The sequence below is a fragment of the Danio rerio genome, chromosome 18 (genome assembly GCF_052040795.2).
Source record: "Danio rerio strain M-AB ecotype USA chromosome 18, GRCz13ab, whole genome shotgun sequence".
Classification (NCBI taxonomy): domain Eukaryota; kingdom Metazoa; phylum Chordata; class Actinopteri; order Cypriniformes; family Danionidae; genus Danio; species Danio rerio.
This window is the reverse complement of record NC_141038.1, coordinates 30,585,250-30,612,676: the sequence shown is the minus strand read 5'-3', so window position 1 is coordinate 30,612,676 and position 27,427 is coordinate 30,585,250. Positions and strand designations below refer to the sequence as shown.

Genomic DNA, 27,427 nt, shown 5'->3' with positions numbered 1-27,427 from the left:
GTTCTTTCTTGATTTTTATTTTTATTAAAATGACAGGTTATAAGTTCTGTTCTTTAAAACCAATGGTTTTTGCACTGATAGTTTTGTATAAATGGACAAAAAATGACATTTATCTCCTCCTTTTTTTGCTCATCTGAAAAAAAATGGGCTGATACACGACTCAAAAACCACAGTGTGAACCAAGCCGCTAGTTGTTATACTTGTCACGGTATGGGGGTGATGAAGAGGAGGCGAGGACCCAAATGCGGGAAATGAATTTATTGAAAAATAAAACAAAATCAAAACTCAAATCTCCCCATGTGGGGAAAAACACAACATTATATTATACACTTAACTAGACAAGATCTGGAACTTGGCAGACACACAACTTTAAACCACTGTTGTAGAACAGAATCAGCAAATCACGTACAACAGGGATGGAAACAATCAACAACGGACCAGCACAGAACAGAGCACACTAGGAGAATAAATAGGAAAGACAAACCAATTAACAGACAGGCGGACAGGTGAAAATAATAATTACAAACAGGATAACAAGGTGGGTGGGACAAGACAATAGACAGGAGAGTGCATGACAAAGAGAGACAACACAAGCCATGCGCTCACATAAAACGAGACTAGAACACGCAGCCAATGAGAAAACTCATTAAACGCGTGTTCATAACAAGCAACACTGAAGCACACAACAAAAGCACGTGACCACAATGTAAACACTGAGCCACGTGCTTTGACAAGAGACGCAAGACACGAGCACACGATAGATAAACACCTTACCGTGCGCTCACACATAAGCAACGCGCATGCTTCATCTCAGCGCCAACCAAAACTGAAACCAACTAGACGGAGGCGCCGAGAATAAAGCAGTGCAATGCTGACAGAACAAACACAAACACTAGTACAAGAGCGCGCGTCGGAGGCACGCAGAGCCCGCACAGCCGCATAAAGCATAAAGCGGGAGCGCGCACACTCTGCGCACCCCAAGGAAGGCGCGCGCACCCATGGAGACACACAAAGACAGAAACAGGACAAGACAGCTAGTGCCCGGGCTCTGCCACCAAAACAAGAATTTACAAGACCAGAGTGGCAGAACCCTGACAATACTAGTGAGGACAATTTATACCCACAACATAAGATTACAAGATACACACACAAAATACTATTTGTATTTTTGCAAAGGTGCATACGCAGGGCTGAGAAGATGCAGCAAATATATAACAAAAGCATTTGTAGAAATAGTTTGCTATTTCTATCCTCCAACATCTTCTGCAGTTGCACATATCATTTTCGCTACGTTGCCATCAAAAAGCAAGAACTGCCATACAACCCAGACAATGACTTTACAGACTCAAATTCTCTTATTTGGTATGTGGGACTTGCCATACAAAAGCCACCATACTGAACAATCCATTTTCTTTCATTCACTGTACCAGTGGGCTGTTGCAGGTATAAATTGTTTCTGACAGGATTGAATGTGTCAGATAAGACATGTACGTGCTCAGCTCAGGATAGAAAACCAATGCCTTATTATTCTGTATCCCTCTGAAAATAATTTCCTATCCAGCCATGCCTTTTGTGTCTCTTCATGCACTCTTTCCCCCCTTACAATTATGGGATCATACCAGCTCATCAATATTAAATGTACATATGTTTATTAATAAACCATGTCCAGAAGTAGTTTATTAATACAATCACATGTTGTCAATTGCAAAATAAACCCCTTTAGGGTTACACAAAATTGCTATGCTTCAGAGGACTCTCGGTCCTGACAAATAACCAGGGTTTGTTTTTGTGTTAATGACTGGCTGACTGCATATTATTCCTGACTTATTCCAACATTCTGATATTTATTGTGCATCAGTGGACTTGATGTTCACCAGCTGGTCTACTTCAGTTTAGTTGCAACAGAAGTCCAAATTGTGCTCATGAAATGGATGGGATGTGTCTGCAGTAGGGCTGCACAATACATAGTTTCAGCATTGATTTCACAATGTATGCATTTGCAATAGTCACATCGCATAATCTGGAATGTGGCATTATCATTGATGATCAGCAATGAAGAATGTACACTATTTAAATTTTAAATTACAATTAATTATTTAATAATAAGGGTGTAACAGTGATATGCAATAGGGGGCACTTCTCATAATGGTGGACTGAACATACCTGTATATCAATGCTGCAATTCTAGAAAATAGATGTGCTGCTAATAACAAAAAATGCATTAAATAGCTTTTTGATGCATTTTTCTCTCTTCATTTACAAATATCACGTGGATGGTTTTCTTGTGATATGATACTGTGATCTATCATTAGCAGGATCAAACTATCATGATAATTTCGTATTACTGTACCTGTAAATCCGACTACTTATTTCACTTTTATCTTTGCCCCATCTTATTTATTCTTGCAATTTCTTTGATTCACTCCTCTACAAGATTATTTCAATCAAAGTTAATTGTTTTATCACAAATAGAGCTATTCAAGTCATCTACGGAAATTGTATGCATACCGCAATATAAATTACAGCAAAATAAAATGGCGCAATGTCAGATTTTTCCAATATCCTGCTGCTCTTGTCTGTAGTACATCTCAGTAAATTTAAAGATGAAGAAAAAAATAAAATAAATAAAAGGAAAATGCAAATAATGCAAACCAAACTAAGCATTTTATTTTGTGCATCAGTGAAACAGGAAATTCTGTAGACTGGTGATTGCTTTGCTTTTCAGCAATCAAAACAAACACTATATGTCATTTCTTTTTTAAGCATCACCAATTTCCTAAGCAAAAGCAATGTTCTGATGAACAAAAACAGAAATATGTTTTAGAGACACTGCTTGCATCGTTTTTAAAGTAAATAAACATAGCTGGGAAGTAATGCATGTAACAGCTTTGCATGTTTAAAATACAAAATAAAAGTTATTGTATTTGATTACAATTAAATTTTAAATAGGTGGTAAACAAATTACAGTTACACCCAAAAGGTATAGATTACCAAAATGATTAATTTGAATTTTAATGTAATTTCTAAATTTAATATGAAATTAAACATAATTATATATATATATATATATATATATTTTAAAAATAAGTAATTTAGCAACTCGTAGTAGGCTTTATCACACTTTTTACTTTACTTTTTATTATTTATAACTTTTTTATTTGATGTATATATCTGAAAAAGGGTGTAACACCTCAATCCAGAGCAATATATGCCTACTTGCAACAAAATGTGTATCAGCATCAATGGATTCAGTGTCCAATCTGAAAAAAAAATAAATAAATAAATCTTGAAATATTAAAAAAAGATCCTGAAATATTTTTAATACAATAACTGTTTTTTTAGATTTCCCATATTTTGAATCTTGACTATTATCATTTCATATGATTTCTCAGAATTATATATATATATATATATATATATATATATATATATATATATATATATATATATATATATATATATTCATACATAATAAAAAATATATACGATTCTCCTAGAATTGACTTTGCATTCAGTAAAATATCTATACAAATCATACTAAAAATAAAAAATGTAAAGTCAAACAATAGCTTTACAGATGAATTTGAAGCCTTTATACATTTAAATGTGGTAATGCAAGTGCATGATTCAATTTATTGAATTCAATTTGTTCATGATTTAATTTATTGTGAACATAATTCTTTTGAATCAACAGTAAATGAACCATTTGTTTTGTTTAACAAAACCAGTGTAAATGATTCACAAACTATACAGATCTTTTTCCCAAAAGCATTGTTTTGCATGCTTATTGCATTGCTACTGAGATTTTCCTCATGCAAGTAAATTTTTTTTTTCAGTGGAGATGTTCAGCTTGTTCGTGCATATAGGCCTTCCAGGTGCACTCAGTTGAAAACATCTTACACTGTAGCAGCTTTCAGTGCAATGTAACCAAACATGTGTTAGATGAATGATTAGGGCTGCTCGATTATAGGAAAAATCATAATCACGATTATTTTATTCATAATTGCAATCACGATTATTCAACACGATTATCAGTTGAAGTCAAAATTATTTGCTTTCTGTGATTTTTTTATATATAAATATTTCTCAAATGATGTTTAACTGAGGAATTTTTCACAGTATTTCCTATAATGTTTTTTTGTTTTTTTTCTGAAGAAGAAGAAAAGCTTGTTTTATTTCAGCTAGAATAAAAGCAGGTTTGAATATTTTGAAACCTATTTTAATAGCTCAATATTATTAGCCCCTTTAAGAAATATATATATATATATATATATATATATATATATATATATATATATATATATATATATATATATATTTGATTGTCTGCAGAAGAAACTACTGTTGTCTAATTAACTAGTCTGTCTGTTACTAGTTAAGCCTTTGAATAGCACTTTAAGCTGAACACTGGTATCTTAAAAAAATATCTAGTAAAATATAATGTACTGTCAACATAGCAAAGATAAAATAAATTAGTTATTTAATCTGTTATGTTTAACATGTGCTTTAAGCATCTTCACTGTAAGAAGAAAAAAAAAAAGTCCCAAGAGCCGTGAGGGATTTTCTCCTTTTAGGTTTTGATTAATAAAAAAAACAGGCGGCAGCAGGAATATTGCGCGCTGTCACTTAAGAATAGTGCTACTCTGATATGGTTTCTTTTTCACATGTCTTTTTATTTTCAACTTTTATTACACAATTCGATTAATTGCACAGCCCTACGAAGGATTACAAATCATTAAAATGATTATGTATGTATGTGTAAACAAAGATAATAACAATTACTTATGTTTTAAATCAAAAACTTTTTTTATTATTATTTTCTGCTTTTGTTCCTGAGCAGCAATAAATAACACTTTCAAATATTAGGAGTTTTCATTTGATTTTCTAAACTAGTAGTGTTTTGAAATTGATGAATTGATAATAATCGTGATAACCGTGAAACCCTGATTATTCCTCAGACTATAATCGTGCAACCAATATCTATAATCGTTGCATCCCTATCAGCTACCTGTGGTTGTTAAACCATATTAAACTGTAACATCATTGCTTGCAACTGTTTGCAGTTGGTTTGGCTGTCAATTTTGACCCAGCATTTGTCTTGTGGTGATCGCTTCTCTGACCATTTTTTCTCTGACAAATTTGTTTTTCAATCTCCATAGGGAGTATTATCAATGAAGTAGGCACCTAAAGTTTGGTCCATTAATTAAACAAATGCATTGCATATTAAAACAACTGTGACATTTTTTGCCTATTTTTATGATATATTTGGTGTGTTTGGATTTGTATTGAAGCTTGTAATGCAGCACGAAACAGCATCTAATCTTATTGATTTGTGTTGTAGCTTATAAGTATGTCAATGTATACTAAAATATATAGATTATTTAAAATGAGTATTTAGAGGGGAATCTAAATCTAAGAAAGAAAGAAAGAAAGAAAGAAAGAAAGAAAGAAAGAAAGAAAGAAAGAAAGAAAGAAAGAAAGAAAGAAAGAAAGAAAGAAAGAAAGTCATCTTTTAGAAATTGAAAATAATATATATGTCTCTAAATCTCACAGTTGACCCACAAATGTTTTGTATTTAATGATGTTAAAATGTGTCAGGTTCAAATTGACAAGTACCTTTTACAATTGCCATTCTCTGAAACACTGCAAATCCCACTTGGTGGATGTCGAGCAAAAGAGAATTGAAAAAAAAAATAAATAAATAAATCACTACTCACCGAAGACACATACTGGATGTCCCTGCAGAGTTTGGTCTCCCTGGGAAAGTCCACTAGATCCAGAAAGTTGTCAACCACCACCTGCCCAATAATATCGTGGCGTGAAAATCGATCAAAATCGTAGACGCTGAAGTGCAACTTCCTTGTGGGCAGATCTGCATACGCCACAGGGAAGAGGAAGACCTCATCAAAGACAGGGTTCAGAGTCTTACGATGCACCTTGGTCTGGTGCTTAGTTTTGCGGTCTGGGAGAAGGTAGATTTTAACATATGGGTCAGAGGTTCCAGAAAAGTCCTTGGCAGGGAGGTCTTGGGCTCGATGAATCTTGACGATGAGCTGCTCCAGGTCACAGTCGTATTTAAGAATAAAGTGTAGGCGTCCACAGCTGCCCACACGACTGCTTCGACTGTCTTCGCCATCAAGGGATCGTTGTTTGTAGAGTTCTGGTTTCAGCTGGCCCAGACTCATGCCTGTCAGCGAGTCCTGCCTCTGGAACTGGGTTACTGTGAAGTCAGGGTTAGACTGGTTCATCTGACGCCGAATTGAACTTTGCCTGTTGACAAAGACAAGGTCTTGAAAACAATGTAAGAGACGGGATAAAATCAATCAAATAAATGTTTCCTACAAGTACATATTTTCTGACAGGTCAAGTATGGTTAGGCATAGTTTGTTTGCTTGCTTGATTTATGTAAATATAAATGTATAGGATAGTGCCTATTTTAAATAATCATAATTTCGCAGATTCAGTGCGTGGGCAGCTAGCCTGTCATACTGAGCAGAGAACGGTTGACGTTCTGCCACAAGATGGTGACAGAGACCGCATAATGCATAAGTAAGTTCTTCGGGGAAAAATACACCATTTTTTTTCAGCTAATGTTTTAAACAAAGCTGAACAAATAATTATAAAACAAGTCAAGTGATGTTCTAAGTCGATCTCTCTTTTTTGTATTTAGTAGTGCTGCATTTATGCCATAGTGATCTAGTGTTTATTTATTGTTTTTGTTTATTTATTTATTATTGTTTATTTATTTATTATGGTTAATTATTGTGATCTCCCAATTGCAACAAAGAAATACTGGGAAGTCTTCATGACATTTAAATTTTAAAATGTAAACAAAATCACCTGTTATGTCATCACTTTCGATATTACGCTAGAGAATCATTCAAATAGCTCTAACGTGACAATGTTAAATTAGCAATGGTTTCTGCTGTTCTGTCAGTCAGCTGCAGATGTCTATGAAGAAAGTTGTTCCTTTTGACAAAACGGTTTTTGAGCGTCTCCATGTTTGATTTTCTTTTTTATATACACAATTATGTTGTCAAACTGTTGTATAAATGCAATATCACACTTGTAGCAGTGCGATATGGCTGTATATCATCATTGTTGGGACACTAAGGCACACGGCCTGTGGTTTTGAGGCACGCACACTGGTACACAGCCACATTGCACTGCTACTCGTGTGATATTGCTCATATGTATGTTTGTATGTATGTGCAGTTGAAGTCAAAATTGTTAGCCCCCCCCTTTTGATTTTTTTTCCTTTTTTTAATATTTCCTAAATTATGTTTAACAGAGCAAGGAAATGGTGACGCATTGGCGCAGAAGGTAGTGCTGTCACCGCACAGCAAGAAGGTAGCTGGTTCAAGCTTCGGCTGGGTCAGTTGGCGTTTCTCTGAGGAGTTTGCATGTTCTCCCTGCGTTTGTGTGGGTTTCCTCCAGGTGCTCCTATTTCCCCCACAGTCCAAAGACATGCAGTACAGGTAAATTGGGTAAACTAAATTGTCCATAGAGTATGAGAGTGTATGGATGTTTCCCAGAGATGGGTTGCAGCTGAAAGGGCGTCTGCTGCGTAAAAAATGTGCTGGATAAGTTGGCGGTTCATTGCACTGTGGCGACCCTGGATTAATGAAGGGACTAAGCCGAAATTAAAATGAATAAATTAATGAATGAAAGCAAGGAAATTTTTACAGTATGTCTGATAATATTTTTTCTTCTGGAGAAAGTCTTATTTGTTTCATTTCGGCTAGAATAGTAGTAGTTTTTAATTTTTTAAAAAACATTTTAAGGTCAAAATTTTTAGCCCCTTTAAGCTGATTATTTTTAAAAACAGTTTACAGATCAAAACATTGTTATAGAATGACTGGCTTAATTACCCGAATCTGCATAGTGAACTTATTTAACCTACTTAGGCCTATAAATGTGACTGTAAGCTGTATAGAAGTGTCTTAAAAATATGTAGTAAAATATTATTTACTGTCATCATGGCAAAGAAAAAATAAATGAGTTATTAGAGATGTAGTTATTTATTTATTTATAAAATATTGGTGAAAAATTATAAAAAATGCACCAATGCTCCAATGATCCAATATTAAAAGATTACACCAACACAATAATATTGAACCCTTTTTTTTTTTTTGTCCTTGTTACAGTCAACAATTCACTTAAATTATGAATAACTACAACAATTTAACTCTAAATAACAGTTATGTACTAATAAAAGCAAAGCAGTCTGTTATTAGCAAGATGCAACAGTTTTTTCAGCACATCTTCTGTAGTAAAAATGAGAATATTTGCCATCTCTGGCAAAAAAAAAGGACACATAAAAAATAAATCTTATGGTATAATTTAAAATGATGCCACAAGAAATAGTATATAAAGTTAAGTATAAAGTGCAATAGTCGGCCTAATATATAAAAGATTACACAAACTAATGCTATTTTGTAATTAAAACTTTACATTTTGTAAATAAAACAATTAAATTGTACTATAGATTTCTCAAAAATAGATACTTACCATTAATTAATTCCATCCCATAATGTTCTTGATATTTTAAGGTGTTATTATAAGGTGGCAAGAAAATAGCAAACCAATGGATTTGCCTTAAATCTGTGGAGTTCTAGAGTGAAAACTGTATTTTTATGAGGTCAGTGTCCTCTACCGCAGAGGCACTTAGAGATAAACTCTGATTAGAGACCAGACTGACCTCTCAGCCAGTCCAATTGCAGAGAGAATGACGTTTTACCAGAATCCATTAAAGTAATTATAGAAGGTTGACTTACCTGACACAGGTCGAGGAGGGATCCGTGATTTGCCTCTGCATACGTGTGTTTCCATGGACACCATTCTCTTGAGTCTTTGATTCCACCTCCAGCGGAATATCAGGTGAAGTGTGGCTTATTTTAAGGGCTGCCTCAGGCACTGGCACGGCAGGAGGAGATCCTGGAACCGCTGGAGAGACTGGTGTGGGCGGCACTGTGGTCTCCTTTACCACTGAAGAGCGGGCATTACTCCGGCGGTCGAGGGTGGCGTCCACCTCGGTATAGATGGGCTGGGGTTGAAGGGGTGGAGGAGGAGGATGAGGGGGGTCTGGATGTCCCTCCTTGGTGCCTGGAGAGAGGCCTCGTTCGCGCCATGGAATCCAGCACAATTTCCATGATACAAACAGGGAAACGCCAAACAGGGCCAAGCCACAAGCGGTCACCACCAATGACAGCAGACTAATGGATATATCTAGGAGGGAAAAAAAGTGGGTGAGACAGAAATATAGGCCACATGTGGAAAAATTTAAAAGAGCACTTGGATTTTTCTTAAGTAAATGTTTAATTAAAAAGCCATATTTGTTTTATTGTAACATATCTTCTAAATCTGGAATAAAAAAGTTGTCATTTAAAGTTGAAAATGATTAAAATATATGCCTAGACATGGATATATCTATTTGAACAACACATTACTTATGTTTTACCTTCAGAAGAGTAAAGAAAGCAAGATTTAGTAGAGCTGTTTGTTGTTAAAGTAGCACTGAACACTTAGACAGATGGTAGGAGTAACACTGGATTCACCAAGAAGAATAAAAAACAATCTTCACCCTCTGTTGTTAGTACAGCTGTGACAGCCTTATAACAGAAAAAATGTACAACAAAGAGAGAAACTGCAGATATCATATGGAACATTTCATCACAAGAACTGTAAATTCGCTCACAGCAATTCAGTCTAAAGATGTTTGAACATGCACTCAAAAAATCAAAGTGCTTTAAAAAAAATCAAGCCTTCAGAGCTCTTGTAAGTTGCCATTTACTACATTTTACTCTCTTATACAGAGAGTAGTGTTTGCTTTTATGCATGCAGCACCTGCTTTACTTTGATATTAAATAATTTTCAGTTTGTGCAGTTCCCTAGTTCCGATTTCCATAAATTGCGTCCCTAGCTTCCTTCATTAATATAAAGCCTTATTGAGCTGTATTCCCTAGACTTCTAAATGAATGCCTATTTTAAGCCACTGCGGTGTGAAACATTGTGTATTGTCACTGTGATGATAGGCATTAACCACTAGTGACTCTAATGAAATCCCTGAACTTTAATTAAAATTAGGAACTTTAGTTAATTAGGGTTGAACTGTAAAAAAGGAAACCCTCACACAGAACACTAAAAGCAGGGACTTTCATCTTACATTTTAGCCTCCTTTTTATCATTTTATCATCATCTCAGGCTGTACTTATACCTACAGATACTTCACATGACAGTGTCCTCATGACAGTTTTGACACTTTCCTGAAACACTGTACACCTATATTGTACCAAGTGTATTTACTAGCAAAGCTTTCTGTCAAATATATAAATGTTAAAATTGATGGTAACGCTTTATTTTAAGTCACATATCATGCTGTTAACAAACCATTAACTAAACTATTTGCTTCACAGTCTCGCCGCATCACCACCAATGTGCAGCATCCACTTGGATGATGCAACGACAGCCACAGAACAACAACTCCAGTGCGCTTATCAACCACCAGCTATAGGTGGATTGGAGAGACAATAAAAGAGCCAATTCAGTTGGCAGGCCTTTGTAGCCCAAAACACTAACACATTGCTTAATACACACAGGAAGTACAGCAAAACACAAATATCATTACATATGAAAAAAAGGATTAAAATGTTACAAAAAAATGTATTTACTACATTGATAAAAATAAATAAAAATAAAAAAAAACACACACTGCCTCCATGCCTTTATGTTAAGGGGCTTTTAGTTTATTAATGTGAATTTGCATATTGTTTTATTATTACTAGCAGTATTATTATATACATATTTATATTTGTTTTAATAAAAACAAGTTTAGATTTGTCCACATGTCGGGTTTTGGAGACGTGTGCATCACCATATGGGGCATAAAATAGGATTTATGGATGTCTTCAGTGGAGTGAGTTTCCACCCTTTTGCTATCCACAAAAGTAAAGGAGTAAAGTAAAGAGTAAAAGTAAAGTAAAAAGAAAGTAAAGAGGCCAAATGGAGGAGGCTCGTTCACGTTCAGATAATCTGTTTAACTGTTTTCTTGCTAGTGTAGCATTCAGTTTTTCTACTTACAAAGTCTGCCATGTAAATAGCAAATGTGCCATGGCACAACACAACTGACTTGTAAAGGGAATAGGAGATGAGGCTCTGATTGGCTAAATGTACATCATGCTCAAAACACACCCATACCTCATTAATAGAATAAGCACAACCCTGTTAGACCACGCACCGCAGCGTAAACTGCATTATGTAATGACAGTAATGACTGCAAACACTTTATCATCACCTTTGCTATTGGTTATTTCACAATGTCATTAATTGGTGAAGGTTCCAGATTAGTTCCTGGAATATTTACAGTTAGTTGTCAAACTAATCCAAAATAAAAGCAGTAAGCACTTTAGTCATAGTTACTTGTAGCAGTTACATCAACATGATTCTTATCCATTTTCAACAGTAAAATTTGAACCATGCAATTCTTAAATGTCCCCCAGTTGTCTGGGACTAACATAAATGTACATTACAATACAGCATGGAAACATTTATGTAGTTTTGTGGAACAAATACATGAAAAAAATAAAAATAAAAAAAATAAACTTGTTAATGATATTTAGTGAATTGGTAATTTGATATTTAAGATTTTGTACATGTTATAAAAATAGATTTAATGTAGATATTTTTAACTTTGGTTAATAAGTTACTGGTAGCAATAACCATTTTTGTAATAAGCATTAACATATAACAAACATTACTATTACAGTTTATTATATGTTGATGTAATAAGCATTAGCAAACTATAAGATAAGATCTATATCTATAAGATCTTGTTAACTAAGAGTATTTTCATGCTTCTATAGTAATACTTTATCACATGTATGCTGTATTACAGGGGAAGAAAAAATCCCTGTGTAAAAAAAAATGCATTTGACACTATATATAGACTATAATATTATCTATTATTTAATTTGCAGATGTTCAGGGTAGTTTATGGTTTAAACCATAACTATATGTCTGTTATTCTTTTGTAGATGTAAACTGGTAAATGCAATGCAAGTGAAGTGTGGAGTGCCTCAAGGATTAGTCATAGGCTCATTTCTATTTCCAATATTCAGTGGATGCTGCCCTTGAAATGCAGTTATATAATTCAACAAAACCTAATAAAATGCCAGAAAAAGATAACTAAGTGGGTTAAAGATACAAATGACTAGATGACCAACAATTTTCTTCTATTAAATCGAGACAAACAAACTACTCATACCCTTTACCCAACAGACCTCAATCTGCAATTAGAAGGATGCAGTTAGCATTAGTTCTACATTCAAAACCTGATTATTATAATAGACAGCAACTCAGCACTTGAAAATCATGTCTCCCATATCACAAAAACAGACTATTTACATCGCAGATGCCGAAAAGTTACTTTCATGAGTCATGACCTTTAGACTAGATTACTTAACTGAATTGCTCTAGCATCCTATAAATAAGATAAACTAGTGCAAAACACAGCTGAGAGTTCTTACCAGCTCAAGAAAATATGATCATGTCACCCAAAATCATTCTAACTTACTGTACACTAGCTACCTGTTTAGTTCTGTATTGATTATAAAATGTTGCCACTCACCTACAAGGCTATAAATGGTTTTACTCCAGTGGCTCTATCAAGCATTTGGTCTCACTACAATGCAACCCACTCTTTAATATCTCAAATTTCAGGGCTTATGGTAGTAGCAAAGTTCACTTAAAGTGGTGGATTGTTTTCATATCTGGCTACTAAACTTTGGGATAGCCTTGTGGATAAAGTTTGAGGTTCAATCATACTTTCTCAGTTTAGATTAAAGACATATATATATGAGCAATATCACATGAGTAGCAGTGCGATATGGCTGTATATCAGCACTGGTGGGAGGCGTGCGTTGACATGCAGATGGGGACAATTCGATATCGGTTCAGTAATAGATCATGACCGATTTTTACATACTAACAGCATTTATCTCCTATGCGCGATGTCGCAGTAGAATACTATTTCAGGGGAGGTGAGGGTGAGTAAATAAGATGCTTCTTCTACTTAAAAGGCAGATAATTATGCACAGTTCAACTCCTTGTGAGTTTGCTGGACAGTCTTTCATTTATACTGAAGAAGACACAGCACACAAGCCACTATTTCACTACTAGGTAGAAAAGCTGTACAAAATCTATCTCTGCGTCTCTCTCTCTCTCTCTCTCAATTTGGGCAACTGACCCACTGGCATGTTCGTGAGGTAACTTTTCCTCTCTTCTTGGCTGTTAAAGCGATACTTGTGGATCCAGACACGACCATGCTTGGGGTGCAAGTTTTCTCCACTGTGTCTATTATAGATTACCTTTGATAACCTCGTATTATGCGCATATAGACTGTAATCATGGCTGTTCTTCTCACGTCACTCATTGGGGAACAGCGCTTTCATTTTTGAAGCCAATCACAGCCTTTTCTGTTGAGTGTATGAAAACAATGACCAATCATAGGGGTGTAAGACCTCACTTGACAGTGCTCAAAAAACAAGCAGGATAATATTTAGATTATTTTATTTTCTATAAATGCTCATGCTGTCTTCTGTGCATGTATTGGAGTTTTGTTTGATACATTCAAAAAGAGTGTTTGCTTTGAGCAGGTCAAATTAAAGATACAGTTCATATATCAGACTGCTTGTATAAAAGGACAAAATTGTATTACAAATAATATATAAATATATTATAAATTTTAATAAAAAATATTGTTTTGTTAAGAAAAAAAATCTAATTATGTATGGAAAGCATTGTCAACGCACTGTGATATCGAAATTAACCTATTCGATGGCATGATAATCATAATCTTTTAATAATAACAACTGTTATACAAGTACACTCAAATTCTCACCATTTGTAATCAGACCTGTATATGTTCAACAGCCACAGTCCCTCAGATACGTAATAACTACATCAACAGATTTTTATGGCACCTAGAAAGAACTACACCTGGACTGTTTAATGGATCAGCTTTTGTTCCCTTTCCACTTCTTTGTACAGCTCATCTCTCAAGCATTCAATATCTGCCAAACGCTATTTGATTTGGGCTGCCTCTGTGCAGAGTCCTCTAAAGCAGCCCGACTCATTTCAGTCCAGTGAGTGTGTCAGTTACACTTCAAAGTGAAAGCACCACAATGGCTCATATCTAGTAACCCACAGAAACATTCCAGCACACAAAGAGCTTCAAAGAGCCTTGGAGCTGAGAATCCCACTGTGCTGCAGCTGCCTGTGTGAATGCGTTTGTGTTAACACTGTTGAACACACAGGAAATGCTGACGATTTAACCAATTTAGTTTAGTATTTGACTAACCAGTGATACTGTGAAATGCTGAGATATTCTGATGCATTATACATGTAAGGTCCTGTTTAAACCTGGTATGGATTTTTAGTGGGCAATGTTAAATATGGGTATATTTGAGATTGTCCATTTTCTATCACTTCCAGGGGTAGTCAAAAACATTTGTGGTCAAAAGCATTTGTGGTCAAATGCACTTAAACGGACAGAAAACACCACTTACTGACCTCACGCTTAAACATTACAGTACACTACCTGTAAAAAGTCTTGTCATTGTTCCCAGTTGTAAGAGAAACAAATAATAACTAGACTTGTAGTTTGGAAAAAAGTGTCAGAAGGTAGATTTTCCAATTAATCATCTGTTGAACTGCATCCCAAACATGACAAATACTGTCCTATTGGAACTCGCATGGACCCAAGATTCTCACAGAAATCAGTCAAGTATTGTAAAGGAAAAATCATGGCTTGGGGTTACATTCAGTATGAGGGCCTACAAAACATCTGCATGGTGGATGGCAACATCAACAGCCTGAAGTATCAAGATATTTGTGCAGCGTATGCCCTTCCAGCTGCAACCTATCACTGGGAAAATCCATACACGCTCATTTACACACATACACTACGGTCAATTTTAGCTTACCCAATTCACCTATACCACATGTCTTTGGACTTGTGGGAGAAACCAGAGCACCCAGACGAAACCCACGTGAACACGGGGAGAAGATGCAAACTCCACAGAAAAATGCCAACTGACCCAGCCGAGGCTCAAACTAGTGACCTTCTTGCTGTGAAGCAAACATGCTACCCACTGTGCCACCGCGTTGCCTTCTCATGGGAGTCATACACTATATTAATTGTTTTTCCACTGCATCATGACTTTATATTTTATACTGTACATTATACCGTATATTACACAGCCAGACCTAACTGTCCTAATTAAATCATTAAAAATCGAGCATGATCAAATTTTATTTTGGTAAAATAAACGTAATTAGAGGCCTTTGCCTTTTATATAAGCCATTTCTACCAAACAATCAACTAGAAGGCAAGTCATTATTTGTTGTCCCTAAAACTTGGCGACAAGATTTGTGTCAGGTAGTGTTTGTGTAATTGAAGAAAAGCGACCAGAAGATATTCAAACACTGCCTCCTATATACATATATTTGAAGGTGATACAAATAAAATATTATTTTCTAAAACAAGTTTAAAGGGTTTGGCATGTAGTTTTGTGGCAATAAGAGTGAAAATTAAAGCTGTTTTTATATTGTTTCTGTTATCATTTTCGATGTTCAAGAGAGAGAGAGGGAGAGAGGAGAGCTTTTTCTTTACCTAATATGGTTCAGTTTGTCTCCAGGTTGCTTGAAAAGCTCTAATAAGCGTCATTATCTCTTTGGTAGCACTCAAATTGCATTTTCCTCTTGAGAGATTTGCTAAAGAGGCATTTCAATGAGATCCAGGAAACATGAAAAATGTTTTTTGAATATTGAACATTCTATTGGACTGCAACATTTGAAAGTACCAAATGACTATTCACTCTTTGTGTGTTATAACATGTGAAAGTTTAATCAGTGAGTGGTTTTCTTGTACACTTTGACTTCATTACTCATTTTACAAAGTGGAACAACAAAGAAAAAAAAAAGATTAATTAGAGTTTAAGAAAGGAATGAAAACTATGATAACATGATGGCTCTTTCTTTTGTTTTGAATATCGAACATTTTACTGTACTACAACATTTGACAGTACCAAATGGCCAAATGGCTATTCATCCTTTGTGTGTTATAGCTAGGGCTGGGCAATATTGCAAAAAAAATCACAATATCTTCTTTCATATTATTCAATATTAATAATTATTGAATATTTTTAACAATATATTAGGAATATTAGGATTTTTGGTTATTTAACTACTTTATTTTTAATTTACAATACTAAGGCAAATAGTTTTAAAAGTCAAGAACAAAAATACTTAAACAAAATATCTATCTAGTGATGGGTTTGAGCGGGAAGGGCATCTGCTAGGTAAAACATATGCTGGATAAGTTGGTGGTTCATTCCGCTGAGGTGACCAAAGAATCATAAAGGGACTAAGCCAAAAAAAAAAAAAAAAGAATGAATGACTAAACATAAGTGTTAAAGAGACTCCTAAGCTTGATAAATTAAATGTTACAATGTTGTGTGTGCAATGGTAAAGGTAGATTAACATCTGTAAGGTTTCAATAATAATGATACAGTAAACCTCAAACTCTGTAAAGAAAACACATTATGATAATCAAATCTGAGCTTTCAAGTAAAGGAACTAACCATCATTATTCAAATACATACTGCAAGATTACAAATTGTAAAGTTTAAAACTATATTACCACTAATGCTAAAAAAAAAAAAATCAGATGGGGAGAAGAAAAGAAAAGAAAGAAAAGAAACCAAAAAGCCAGTCATTTTCACATGTGTTATTACTCTGACCTGTTGTGCTTGGGCTTCTTTCAAAACTAGGCGTCCATCAACCCTTTTTTTAAAGGATGTCAAACGAACAAATCGTTGCTGCAGATCTGATGCAGGTTTATGGAGAAAAGTAAAAAGCAATGCAGTGTTTGTATGTACTGTGTTTGTCTGAGGTAATTAGTCTGCCTTTATACTGAAATGTGTATATTCAATATAAAGTGTGAAGCACGTTGGTTAGTTCTACTTGCATGAGGTCAGGTGCGCTTGTGAAATTCAAAAAACTTTTTTTTTTACTTAAATTTTTTAATTTCTTTAACTAGGTGTATCTAGAAAATGCATTGTGTATGACGTGCAAGTCACGCGTCTCCATTGGAAATGACAAACTTAAATCCTAAGCGTATTGGTATTGCTTCTAAGGCGCACTCTCAGCAACCATATTATAATAAAACTATAGCCTTCACACTGAAACTTCATACCAAATCTTTTTTATCATTATTGACAATGGTGCTCAATCTACAAATATCGATACCAATTTTATCGCCCAGCCCTTGCAGCATGTCAAAGTTTTATCAGTGAGTGGTTTTGATTCCATTACTCATTTTACAAAGTGGAACTGCGAATAATAAATAAATAAACATTTGGCTCTTTCTGTTCAATGAAAAAATCCAAATGTTGGTTATAGTATAAAATACCTTCTTAAAAAAACAGAACTGCAAAATTATACTGTGCACTTGGTACACAGTAATCAAGTCTATTCTTAAAAAAAAAGAAAAAAAAACTGTTTGATCATCTGTCCTCCAATAGAAATGAAATTGTTACCCTGGCATTCACAAAAAAACACAACCATTCTGGCACAGTGAGATCCAGCATAATGATTGTTTTGCCTCTTTTCTTTTTACTCCAGCTTCATGCTGCTGATTATTTAATTATAGTTTACACAGCCACTTGGTCTGAATGTCCTGATCTCACATGGAGCAAAAAACACTATTAGCGTACGACTGGCCAAATGAGCTTTGATTCATTTGCTTATTCAATCGTAGCCAAGCTATTGGGGAACAACATTCATTAATGTTTGATTTCAGCTGAAATTTTAAAAGGTACCATCTTAAACAGCAAAACAATGTTTGTAAAATGACCTCCTGAGTAAAATCTTGTGAAAACTGTGCAGTGAACTGTGCATGGCTCGTATGGCTCAAGGCATATGAAAGCGGCTGTCTGGCAGGGTCATGATCTCAGTCCTCTTCTCTCACTTCTACTTTCCCTCTCTGCACTATTCTAAGATAAAAAGAGACACCAAAATTAATAAATAAAAATTGTACTAATATTATGGAACCATAATTTGGCTGGTTAGTTAAAGCACACGTGTATGTTTGTTTTGTCCAATGTCATGGTGGCCAGAAAATATATAATATGTGTAAACAAAATAAAATCAATAAAATAAGAAAGGCAATTTTCCAATCAAATTATACTGAGGTTCTTCTAAAAAATCTCATTATAAACTGTGACCTCACTTGTAACAAACTTGAGATAAGATATCCCTAACTAAGATTACCCACCCTTTCGAAGCTGCTGGTTTCTTGGTGTTTTGTTGGTGGTTATCAGTTAATTGTCCGGTGGATACTAGGGAATTTATAGGTGATTGCTTGAGTGTCTTTAAATTGTTGCTTTCTAGATCAGGTATAAGATTGTCCACCCAGCGAAATTGTAAGCCTGTTTGCAAAATGTACTAGCACATGCATTGTTATTAACATTAAAATTGAGTTAAAAAAAAAAATTAAAAAAATAAATAAATATATATATATATATATATATATATATATATATATATATATATATATATATATATATATATATATATATATATATATATATATATATATTAATTTGAAAGAAACAACATCAATTTGTAAAACTTAAATTGATTGTTAATGTGTGTGCTTTAAGTGGATTTGAAAATTAGCTGTACTTTGCTTCTCACCCTTGATGTTTATTTGATCCACTTACTGGATGAATGGATGAATGAATGAATGAATGAATGAATGAATGAATGAATGAACTGGAAGAGGGTTACAATAGACAATTGAAGTCAGCACATTTAAAAGGAAAGCCTGCTGTGAAAGCATTTAAAGTTCAAAGTTAATGGTGGTGGTAAAGATGAGGTCGATAAAACCACTGTTGTTTTCAAGTTCAAGTTTATGCTTACTTTGTGTGAATAGCTTGGAGAGATTTATGAATTGCTGCTACAGTGTTTGTTATCCACAGCAAAAGTGATTAAATGTGATTAAGCATGATTGTGTTTTGCAAAATTAAATAAAAGTGTGAATTAAATATTGATAACGAAATGTATTAAATCAGATCAAAAGTTAAATGAATCAAATCAAAATGATTACAAAACATCAAATACAATTGAATTGCCAAACTGGTTGCAATACCCAGCACTATAAAAGATGCAAAGAAAAGAGGTAAACCATAAAGCTTTATATTTATGCTTAGGAATAAGTGTATCAACAATTTAGAAGTTACAGTAAATTATGTCTATATATATTGTTATTTTTTGTTTGTTTGTTTTTTCCAGTTTTCCCTACAGTAAAACCTATGAATATATTATTTATACTGATTTCTGTACATCACCAGAACTATTATACATTCCATAAATTATATTTGTTTTACTGCTATGTGGCAAAATGACACTAATAACACCAACACTAAAACATACCCTGATCTGAACTGGCAGTGTTAACAATGGACCCTTTTCACAAAGATTGTTATGACACATTTAATGGTCATAATCTTAAGTTTTTAATATTTTGATTTATATAAATATTTATATTCATTTATTAAATTATTAAATCAATTTTGCATCAAAAAAAAAAAAAAAATATATATATATATATATATATATATATATATATATATATATATATATATATATATATATATATATATATATATATATATATATATATATCAATTTCTATTTAATGGAGAGCAGATTTCTTCAACATATTTCTAATCATAATAGTTTTAATAACTCATCTCTAATAACTGATTTATTTTATCTTTGCCATTATGACAGTAAATAATATTTTACTAGATATTTTTCAAGACACTTCTATACAGCTTAAAGTGACATTTAAAGACTTAACTAGGTTAATTAAGTTAACTAGGCATAATAGGGTAATTAGGCAAGTTATTGTATAATAATGGTTTGTTTTGTAGACTTTGGAGAAAAAAAATAGCTTATAAGGGCTAACAATTTTGTCCCTAAAATGGTGTTTAAAAAAATTAAAACTGCTTTTATTCTAGCCGAAATAAAACAAATAAGACTTTTTCCAGAAGAAAAAATATTATCATACTGTGAAAATTCTCTTTCTTTGTTAAACATAATTTGGAAAATATTTAAAAAAAGAAGAAAAAAATTGAAGGGGGCTATTAATTCTGACTTCAACTGTATATATATATATATATATATATATATATATATATATATATATATATATATATATATATATATATATATATATATATAGTTGAAGTCAGAATTAATAGCCCCCTTCAATTTTATTCTTCTTTTTTTAAATATTTTCAAATATTTGCAAAAGTTTTTCTAATGCTGCGTCTAAGGGGCTGTTAGTAAACATTATTCTTTCCTTGGCAGCCATCATCAGTCTCACACAATTTTTTCCCCTTTTTCTAAACCCCATTGTGGCATTTGTCTTTTATTATTCTAGCAAATAGTATTGTAAAAAAAAATATTTGTTGTACTCTCCCATTCACTGTGCTCTAAGTATACCCAACCATGAAGCCTTCCGCTACTGAGACACTCGGAAATGTGAAAAGCAGCCATAGAAAATGTGACAAAAAAATTTAAAATGATTTTACTGAAACAAGCATGCTGTTTTAGAGTTCTTTATGTCTTCACAAAAACAGTGTAGGTATACTAACAATAGCAGAACAGGGTATCTTGTAATGTACATTATTGAAATGTGACTGTTTTTAAAGGTACAGTACATACAGTTGAAGTCAGAATTATTAGCCCCACTTTGATTTATATATATATATGTGTTCCGGTTTCCCCCACAGTCCAAAGACATGCAGTACAGGTGAATTGGGTAGGCTAAATTGTCCGTAGTGTATGAGTGTGTGTGTAAATGTGTGTGTGGATGTTTCCCAGAGATGGATTGCGGCTGGAAGGGCATCCGCTGCATAAAAACGCGCTGGATAAGTTGCCAGTTCATTCCGCTGTGGCGACCCCGGATTTACAGTATAAAGGGACTAAGCCGACAAAAAAATGAATGAATAAATATATTTCCAAAATGATGTTTAACAGAGCAAGGAAAGTTTCACAGTATGTCTGATAATATATATATATATATATATATATATATATATATATTTATTTATTTATATATATTTATTTTTTTTTTTTTTTCCTGGATGAAGTATTATTTGTTTTATTTTGGCTAGAATAAAAGCAGTTTTTAATAAAAAAATAAATAACATTTTAAGGACAAAATTATTAGCCGCTTCAAGCTATATATTTTTTCGATGGTCTACAGAACAAACCATTGTTATACAAATCCTTGCCTAATTACCCTAACCTGCCTAGTTAACCTAATTAACCTAGTTAAGCCTTTAAATGTCACTTTAAGCTGTATAGAAGTGTCTTGAAAAAATGTCTAGTCAATTATTATTTACTGTCATCATGGCAAAAATAAAATAAATCTGTTATTAAAAATGAGTTATTAATACTATTAAGTTAAGCTCTCTATTATGCTCTCCATTAAACAGAAATTGCGGAAAAAAAATAATAAACAGGGGGGCTTATAATTATGACTTCAACTGTGTGTGGGATCATAACAAATGCAAGTAATGTTGTGCTACAGTTAGTGGCACAGAGCGAGAATTTTCAGTTCATTCATATGAAAGTTGGGCGTAACGCACTGATGCTAATCTTCTGTATGAATGAACTGAAAATCGTGTGTTTTCAGAAGTAAACCATGCATTCTGTGTAATCGGCCTGGTTTGTCGAGTTGGTTTGTGCTTTATTTGCACAAAAGTTGTTCATTTTCAGCCTTAGAGTTTTTTTAGGTGTTCCTGTTACAAGTGAAATAGAAGCACAAAACATAGTGTGTACTGTATTCACACGATGCTCATATTCATGGATGTAGCCACAAGAAACAAAATTAACATTATACCAGATGTGCTGTAAAAAAAGAAAAAAACTTCTGATTGCCTAGCCTATTCTGTCAAGTCATCAGGTAATACTATCAGAACGTGAAATAGGTTGTACAATTTTTTGCAGCAGTTATTATATCATTAGCCATTTTTTTATGTTTCTATGAAGATCATGACAATTACACAAATATATATTTGTGACTAAATAAATTTCTTTCTTTTTTTATTTGTGTAATGTTAAATTTCTCATGCCACTTTGTTTATAGGGTGATTTTAATTTATTTGTTTCAATGGGTATTTAAACCTTAATTCTATACCTTCATGCAAAAGAGAACTGGGACACTCCTACCCTTTTACTTAAAGGTGCTGTTTGCAAGTTTTTGACTATTCTAAAGCATACACATACCATAATATATTTGCATACATTTTTTAAGAAACATGCTAAATAAACATTCTTGTTATTCTCAAAAACAATGCTAAAGTCATTCCAATTGGAAAATGTGCGTAATGTACCAAAATGTCTGTCTTTGTTTTGGTCTTTTAACCTGCCCAATGTCAGTTTAACCAATTATATTTCAGCAACACAGGTTGCCTTGGTGTGATTCATTCAGTCAGGAAGGCTTTCAAAGTATGAGTCTGCAACTGAAAATGCGACCTCCAGTGGAAAGTAGCAGCCTCCGAAATGAGACGCAGATTCAGAGTTAATTAGCCAATAGCATAAACATTACAAACATAAACATTAGGTGAGCATGTTACATTGTAACCCACGTGTCCAAACACTACGTGACAAGATTTGCCATGATAATTTATATGGTTTATAATCTAATTAATACATACCAAACCTCTGCAGTTTTACATTTCAAATCCAAATGGTTTATTTTATTTTCAAGATCTGAGGTAAACTATCTGCTGCAGCTTTCATTAGTAGGGCAATAAATGTCCTGTAAAATAGCATTCAAACTTGTTTGCATGCATTTAACACTGAATTAAGCACATAAGGTGTACCTGAGGTGATCATTGTCAGTTTTCTGTTCTTTAGCTGCAAGAAATAGAAGCTGTTTATAAATCTCAGGTGTTGGTTAAGACAAAAACTCATATTCATAAGGAAAATATCCATTATATCGTCTGCTGTTGCTTTTATTTAAAACACGATTTAAATCAGGATATTGGTGTTATCAATCTGGCAACCTGCTCTTGCGTGTGTGTAAAGTGCAACGATGTACTTTACAACAATGTTAATAAAATGGATTATGTAACGCAAATTCCAATATGTATTATTTTGGTGATGTTTGAAGTCATGACACATACAGCGCAAATGGTCTTGACAGTTCTGGAGGTAATTAATAATATAATAACACTAATACTGTAATGGTTACAGCATTTTAGAATAACCAAAACAACATTTTAGATATTTAACAATGCGTCAGACTGCTTGTTTATCCATTCACACACATTTTTATCATCACATGATTCATTATAACAATATCACTTGATCTTTTCTTAATGCGCATTGTGCACTTGTTCAGTAAAAGTGTTTCCATGGTAGTTTATGCGCATCTTTTCGTATCAAAGTTTATCCTTTAGCCTGACTTTTTGTGCATGTTCAAAATGTATGCATACCTTGGCATTTTCATCATCCAATTTTTTATGCGCATATCCAAAATGTGCATAAAATAGGTGGATGGAAACATAGGCAATGTTAATAAAATTGATTATGTGATGCAAATCTTAATCTGTATTATTCAATTTATACTTTGATGGAATAGTTTTACAGTCATGGTTTGTGTAAAGACCTAGAAAAAAGAAAATCCAGAAAGTAAAAAAGTAACAATTTGTTTAAAAACTAATTAAAGTTTTCTGGATACTGTAAATGCCAACATTGTTCATTTTTGATGAAATTTAATTGAATAGTGTGTATAGGTGAATTTCTAAAGCTAATTTCACTGTAGATAGAGACCTGTTCCATTAATGAGCTGTTTTTTCCGACTTTTTTTTTTTATTTCACCTTGAGAACTAAAACCTCTTCCACATATTTCCTTTGGAGGAAAATCATTCAAAAATAAAATAGTTCAGAGACACCGACATTGTCACCCTCTTTTGTGCTGCAGTGAGTTTTTTTTTTCTTTCTTTCTTTTTTGTGATGCCACTCACCCAATATGAAATGACATGCCTCAGCTGTAGCCTTTTATTATAGCACTACTGTGGGATTTGGGGTAGGTGCAGGCTATTGGCTCTCAATGAACTGACAAAACCAACCATGAAAATCTGTCTGTGCAGCTACAGAAGCACGGCGTGTCAGAGAGTGCAGGAGGGATGCAGATTCTGTATAGCTTTTACGAGTCTTAGGCTACTATGTGCTGGGGGAGGGGATTGCACTTCGTCTTCCATATTAGTTTGGTGATTGTTCAATCTGATTTTAATCACCCTATTACCCTATTACATGTGTATTCAAGTTGCATCTCTTTACATCATATATATATATATATATATATATATATATATATATATATATATATATACAGTATATATATATATATATATATATATATATATATATATATATATATATATATATATATATATATATATATATATATATATATAAATCTTAACCTATAATAAGGACTATATATGTCTGCCTGGCAAAAAAAAATAAAAAATAAGAAAATAAAAAATAAAAACAGTTTTGATGGTATAAATAATACATGTGGAAACTATGCTTGTATCTGACATTGAGAGAAATCATTGTAAAACAAACAAAAAATATATATATAAAAAAGAAAGAAAGTCAAAAGGAAAAAAATATCACCAGTGGGTGGTAGATTTAACAGTGGTTACCAAATCCCCTAAAGGCACACCTCAGTGTAGCACAAACGACTTCTGTCCTCTTTTACAGCAGGTGCTGTTAGATTCCAATACAGCACCTTTTTAGTTACCCTGTGCTGCTGGAAATTGTTGTGTATTGTGTCTAAATACAACTTATGCATGCTTTTTGTGTTAAGTAACATATGCTATTTTCAGTTTAAATAGCAAACAATGAAATAAAATCACACTGGACAATGTAGCTGCAGCTTTACTATGGTATATTAAGAATTAATGAGTTCATGATGATGAAACCCACTGTGTATAAAATGTAGGTCAGGCTATCTTACAAGACATTAAGAGTGTGGATTTTAATAAGGGGAGGTTTGGTGTGAGGCTGTGAATGGTTCATCGTGCTTCCACCTCTTTACAATTATCTCTCACTACAAGTCAGGTGTGTACAATTTTATTGTTAATTTATATATTGACATTTATGTTTATTTATGTATTTATTTGTTTGTTTTTTATTTTTATTTTGTGTTATTATTGCATATGGTATTTCAGGAACAACTCTGGAGGATTATGCAGAAACCTCCTGGGGTACAGTAAGTCTTGATTAGGGGCATATTTCTGATGTATCCAATCTTCAGACACCAGTGATTCATCCATGTCATGAAGAGCAGCATTTTCCAGAATAATGATGACATATACTGATCGTAATGACATTGGTTGTAATGTAATGAAAAAATAAAAAAAATAAATAAATGGAAAATGAAAGACAAAAAAATCGAGACTGTGTTGCAAAGCACAATATACATAATGAAATGTAATAATTTGATTAAAAGTATACTAGCTACTAAACATAACTCTCTCTCTCTCTTTGTTTAGACAAACATATATATATATACATATATATATATATATATATATATATATATATATATATATATATATATATATATATATATATATATATATCAAATGTTTGTCTTAAATGCTGAAGGAATTATATTAAGAATATAATAAGATTAATGTTAAATAATAATCATGATTAGGATATATATATCCTAATCATGATTATTATTTAACATTAATCTTATTGAATTCTTAATATAATTCCTTCAGCATTTAAGACAAACATTTGAGTGTCATTTAAACAAGTCATGAGTAACTCAAATGACAAAAATGCCACATTATTAAGAATATATACTTAAAGATTGTATTCGGTCTATTAGCTTGTTCATGTTTCTTAGGTGCATAACCGCATGGAAACCGTAGCGTGCAAGAGCCTACCTGAGTCCGAATACCTCGGCCTGGCAAGGTCTCGGAAATAATAAATGAAATCCAAACAGTTTTCGTTCTGAACCTCTCCCTTAGAACAAAGATCCGATAAGAGTTCTAGCGCTTTTTGACAAATCTCGTCCTCTCTGTCGACAGGCATTTCCCAACAGCATCCTTCTGGAGTGTGGAGCTTCTAAAGCGCAATCCCCTCACAGAGAAACATCATCTCACAGACGGCATCCCACTCCCACAGATTACCCGGCTCTCTTTCACGTGGAAATTTCTCTCAGTCCTGTTTTAATTCCTCCTTAAGGTTTACTCGACACAGTGAAGTTCGTCTGCGATGTGAAGTCCCGTCGCAACGCGAGTGGAGTCAGAAATCAAAAGCCACCGGTTGAATCTTCACACACACGCGCGCGCTAACTGAAGTGAGGAGCTCGCACTCACAGTACACGCTCGCCGTGGTGCTGAAAACAGTGCGCATGCTCACATTCTGATCCTCACATAATTACTCATCAGAGCGCAGACTTTAAGTGTTTCTCTGTCCACATGATTTTAAAATATCATAGTACATGCATTTACATATTTTACGCAATATATCTTTGAAAAGAAGAAATAAATCAACAAATAATGCAGCAGGTAAGATTTCATACACAAAACCAGTAAGTAGCCCATATAGTTATCTTGCAGCAAAACCAGGGTGACCATGCATAGTGATTTTACTTTGTGTGTTGGTGTGCGTGTGCTTGTGTGAGTGTGGCTTATGCACTCTCTGCATGTTGTTGTCTTTATTTGGTGGGATTGTGTCATGTGTTTTGCATTAGGCTACACTAAAACTGACCTGATGGATGGTCAGGAGATTTGTTCAATAAGAAATTTGAGTGGTCCTCACAGATGTGAAACAATATAAGATCAATGAAAAAACTGATTTATTTAAAATATAAATATTGCAGAAAACACATTTGCAGTGTGGTCAGTTTATCATTGTTTGCTAGAACTCACAATGTTTTTTTTTTTTTTTTTTTTTTTTTTCAAGAATCTTTTTCTTTCAACTAGCAGTGTAGACAACATCTAAATTCTGTTATCATTATAGCGCTCCAAAGGCACTTCCGGCTCTTTTTTACTTCTGATCAAAGAATGAAAAATAGCTTTGCTTGATTAAATGCAGCACTAAATCCTGTTCAGTTTCTTGTATGCTACAGTACATGTGCAAGAAGTACAAGAGCATAATGTTGCTGAATGCAATTTACTTAATACCAGACATCTGATGTTTGTGAGTAGCCATCCATATAGTCAACCAAATCAAAAGTCAGTAATGTCTGTGAGACTGTCTAACAATGACAACAGAGCTAAATGCTTAGTGTAAAAAACATCACAGACCTAGTCAA

General features: G+C 33.5%; 1 protein-coding gene across 1 annotated transcript in view; it reads right to left on the bottom strand.

The window, feature by feature from the left end:
• The window catches only part of syt9a (synaptotagmin IXa), a 70,349-nt gene extending 43,880 nt beyond the window's left edge, over nucleotides 1-26,469 (bottom strand). Inside the window, exons 1-3 of the mRNA XM_087293237.1 lie at nucleotides 26,052-26,469; nucleotides 8,778-9,228; nucleotides 5,718-6,270 (exon numbers count right to left, since the gene is read on the bottom strand). Coding sequence (XP_087149363.1) covers nucleotides 5,718-6,270; nucleotides 8,778-9,228; nucleotides 26,052-26,199 — 1,152 coding nt within the window. The 5' untranslated portion in view covers nucleotides 26,200-26,469. The remainder of the gene's footprint in view (nucleotides 1-5,717; nucleotides 6,271-8,777; nucleotides 9,229-26,051) is intronic.
• Between the last annotated feature and the right edge of the window lie 958 nt (nucleotides 26,470-27,427).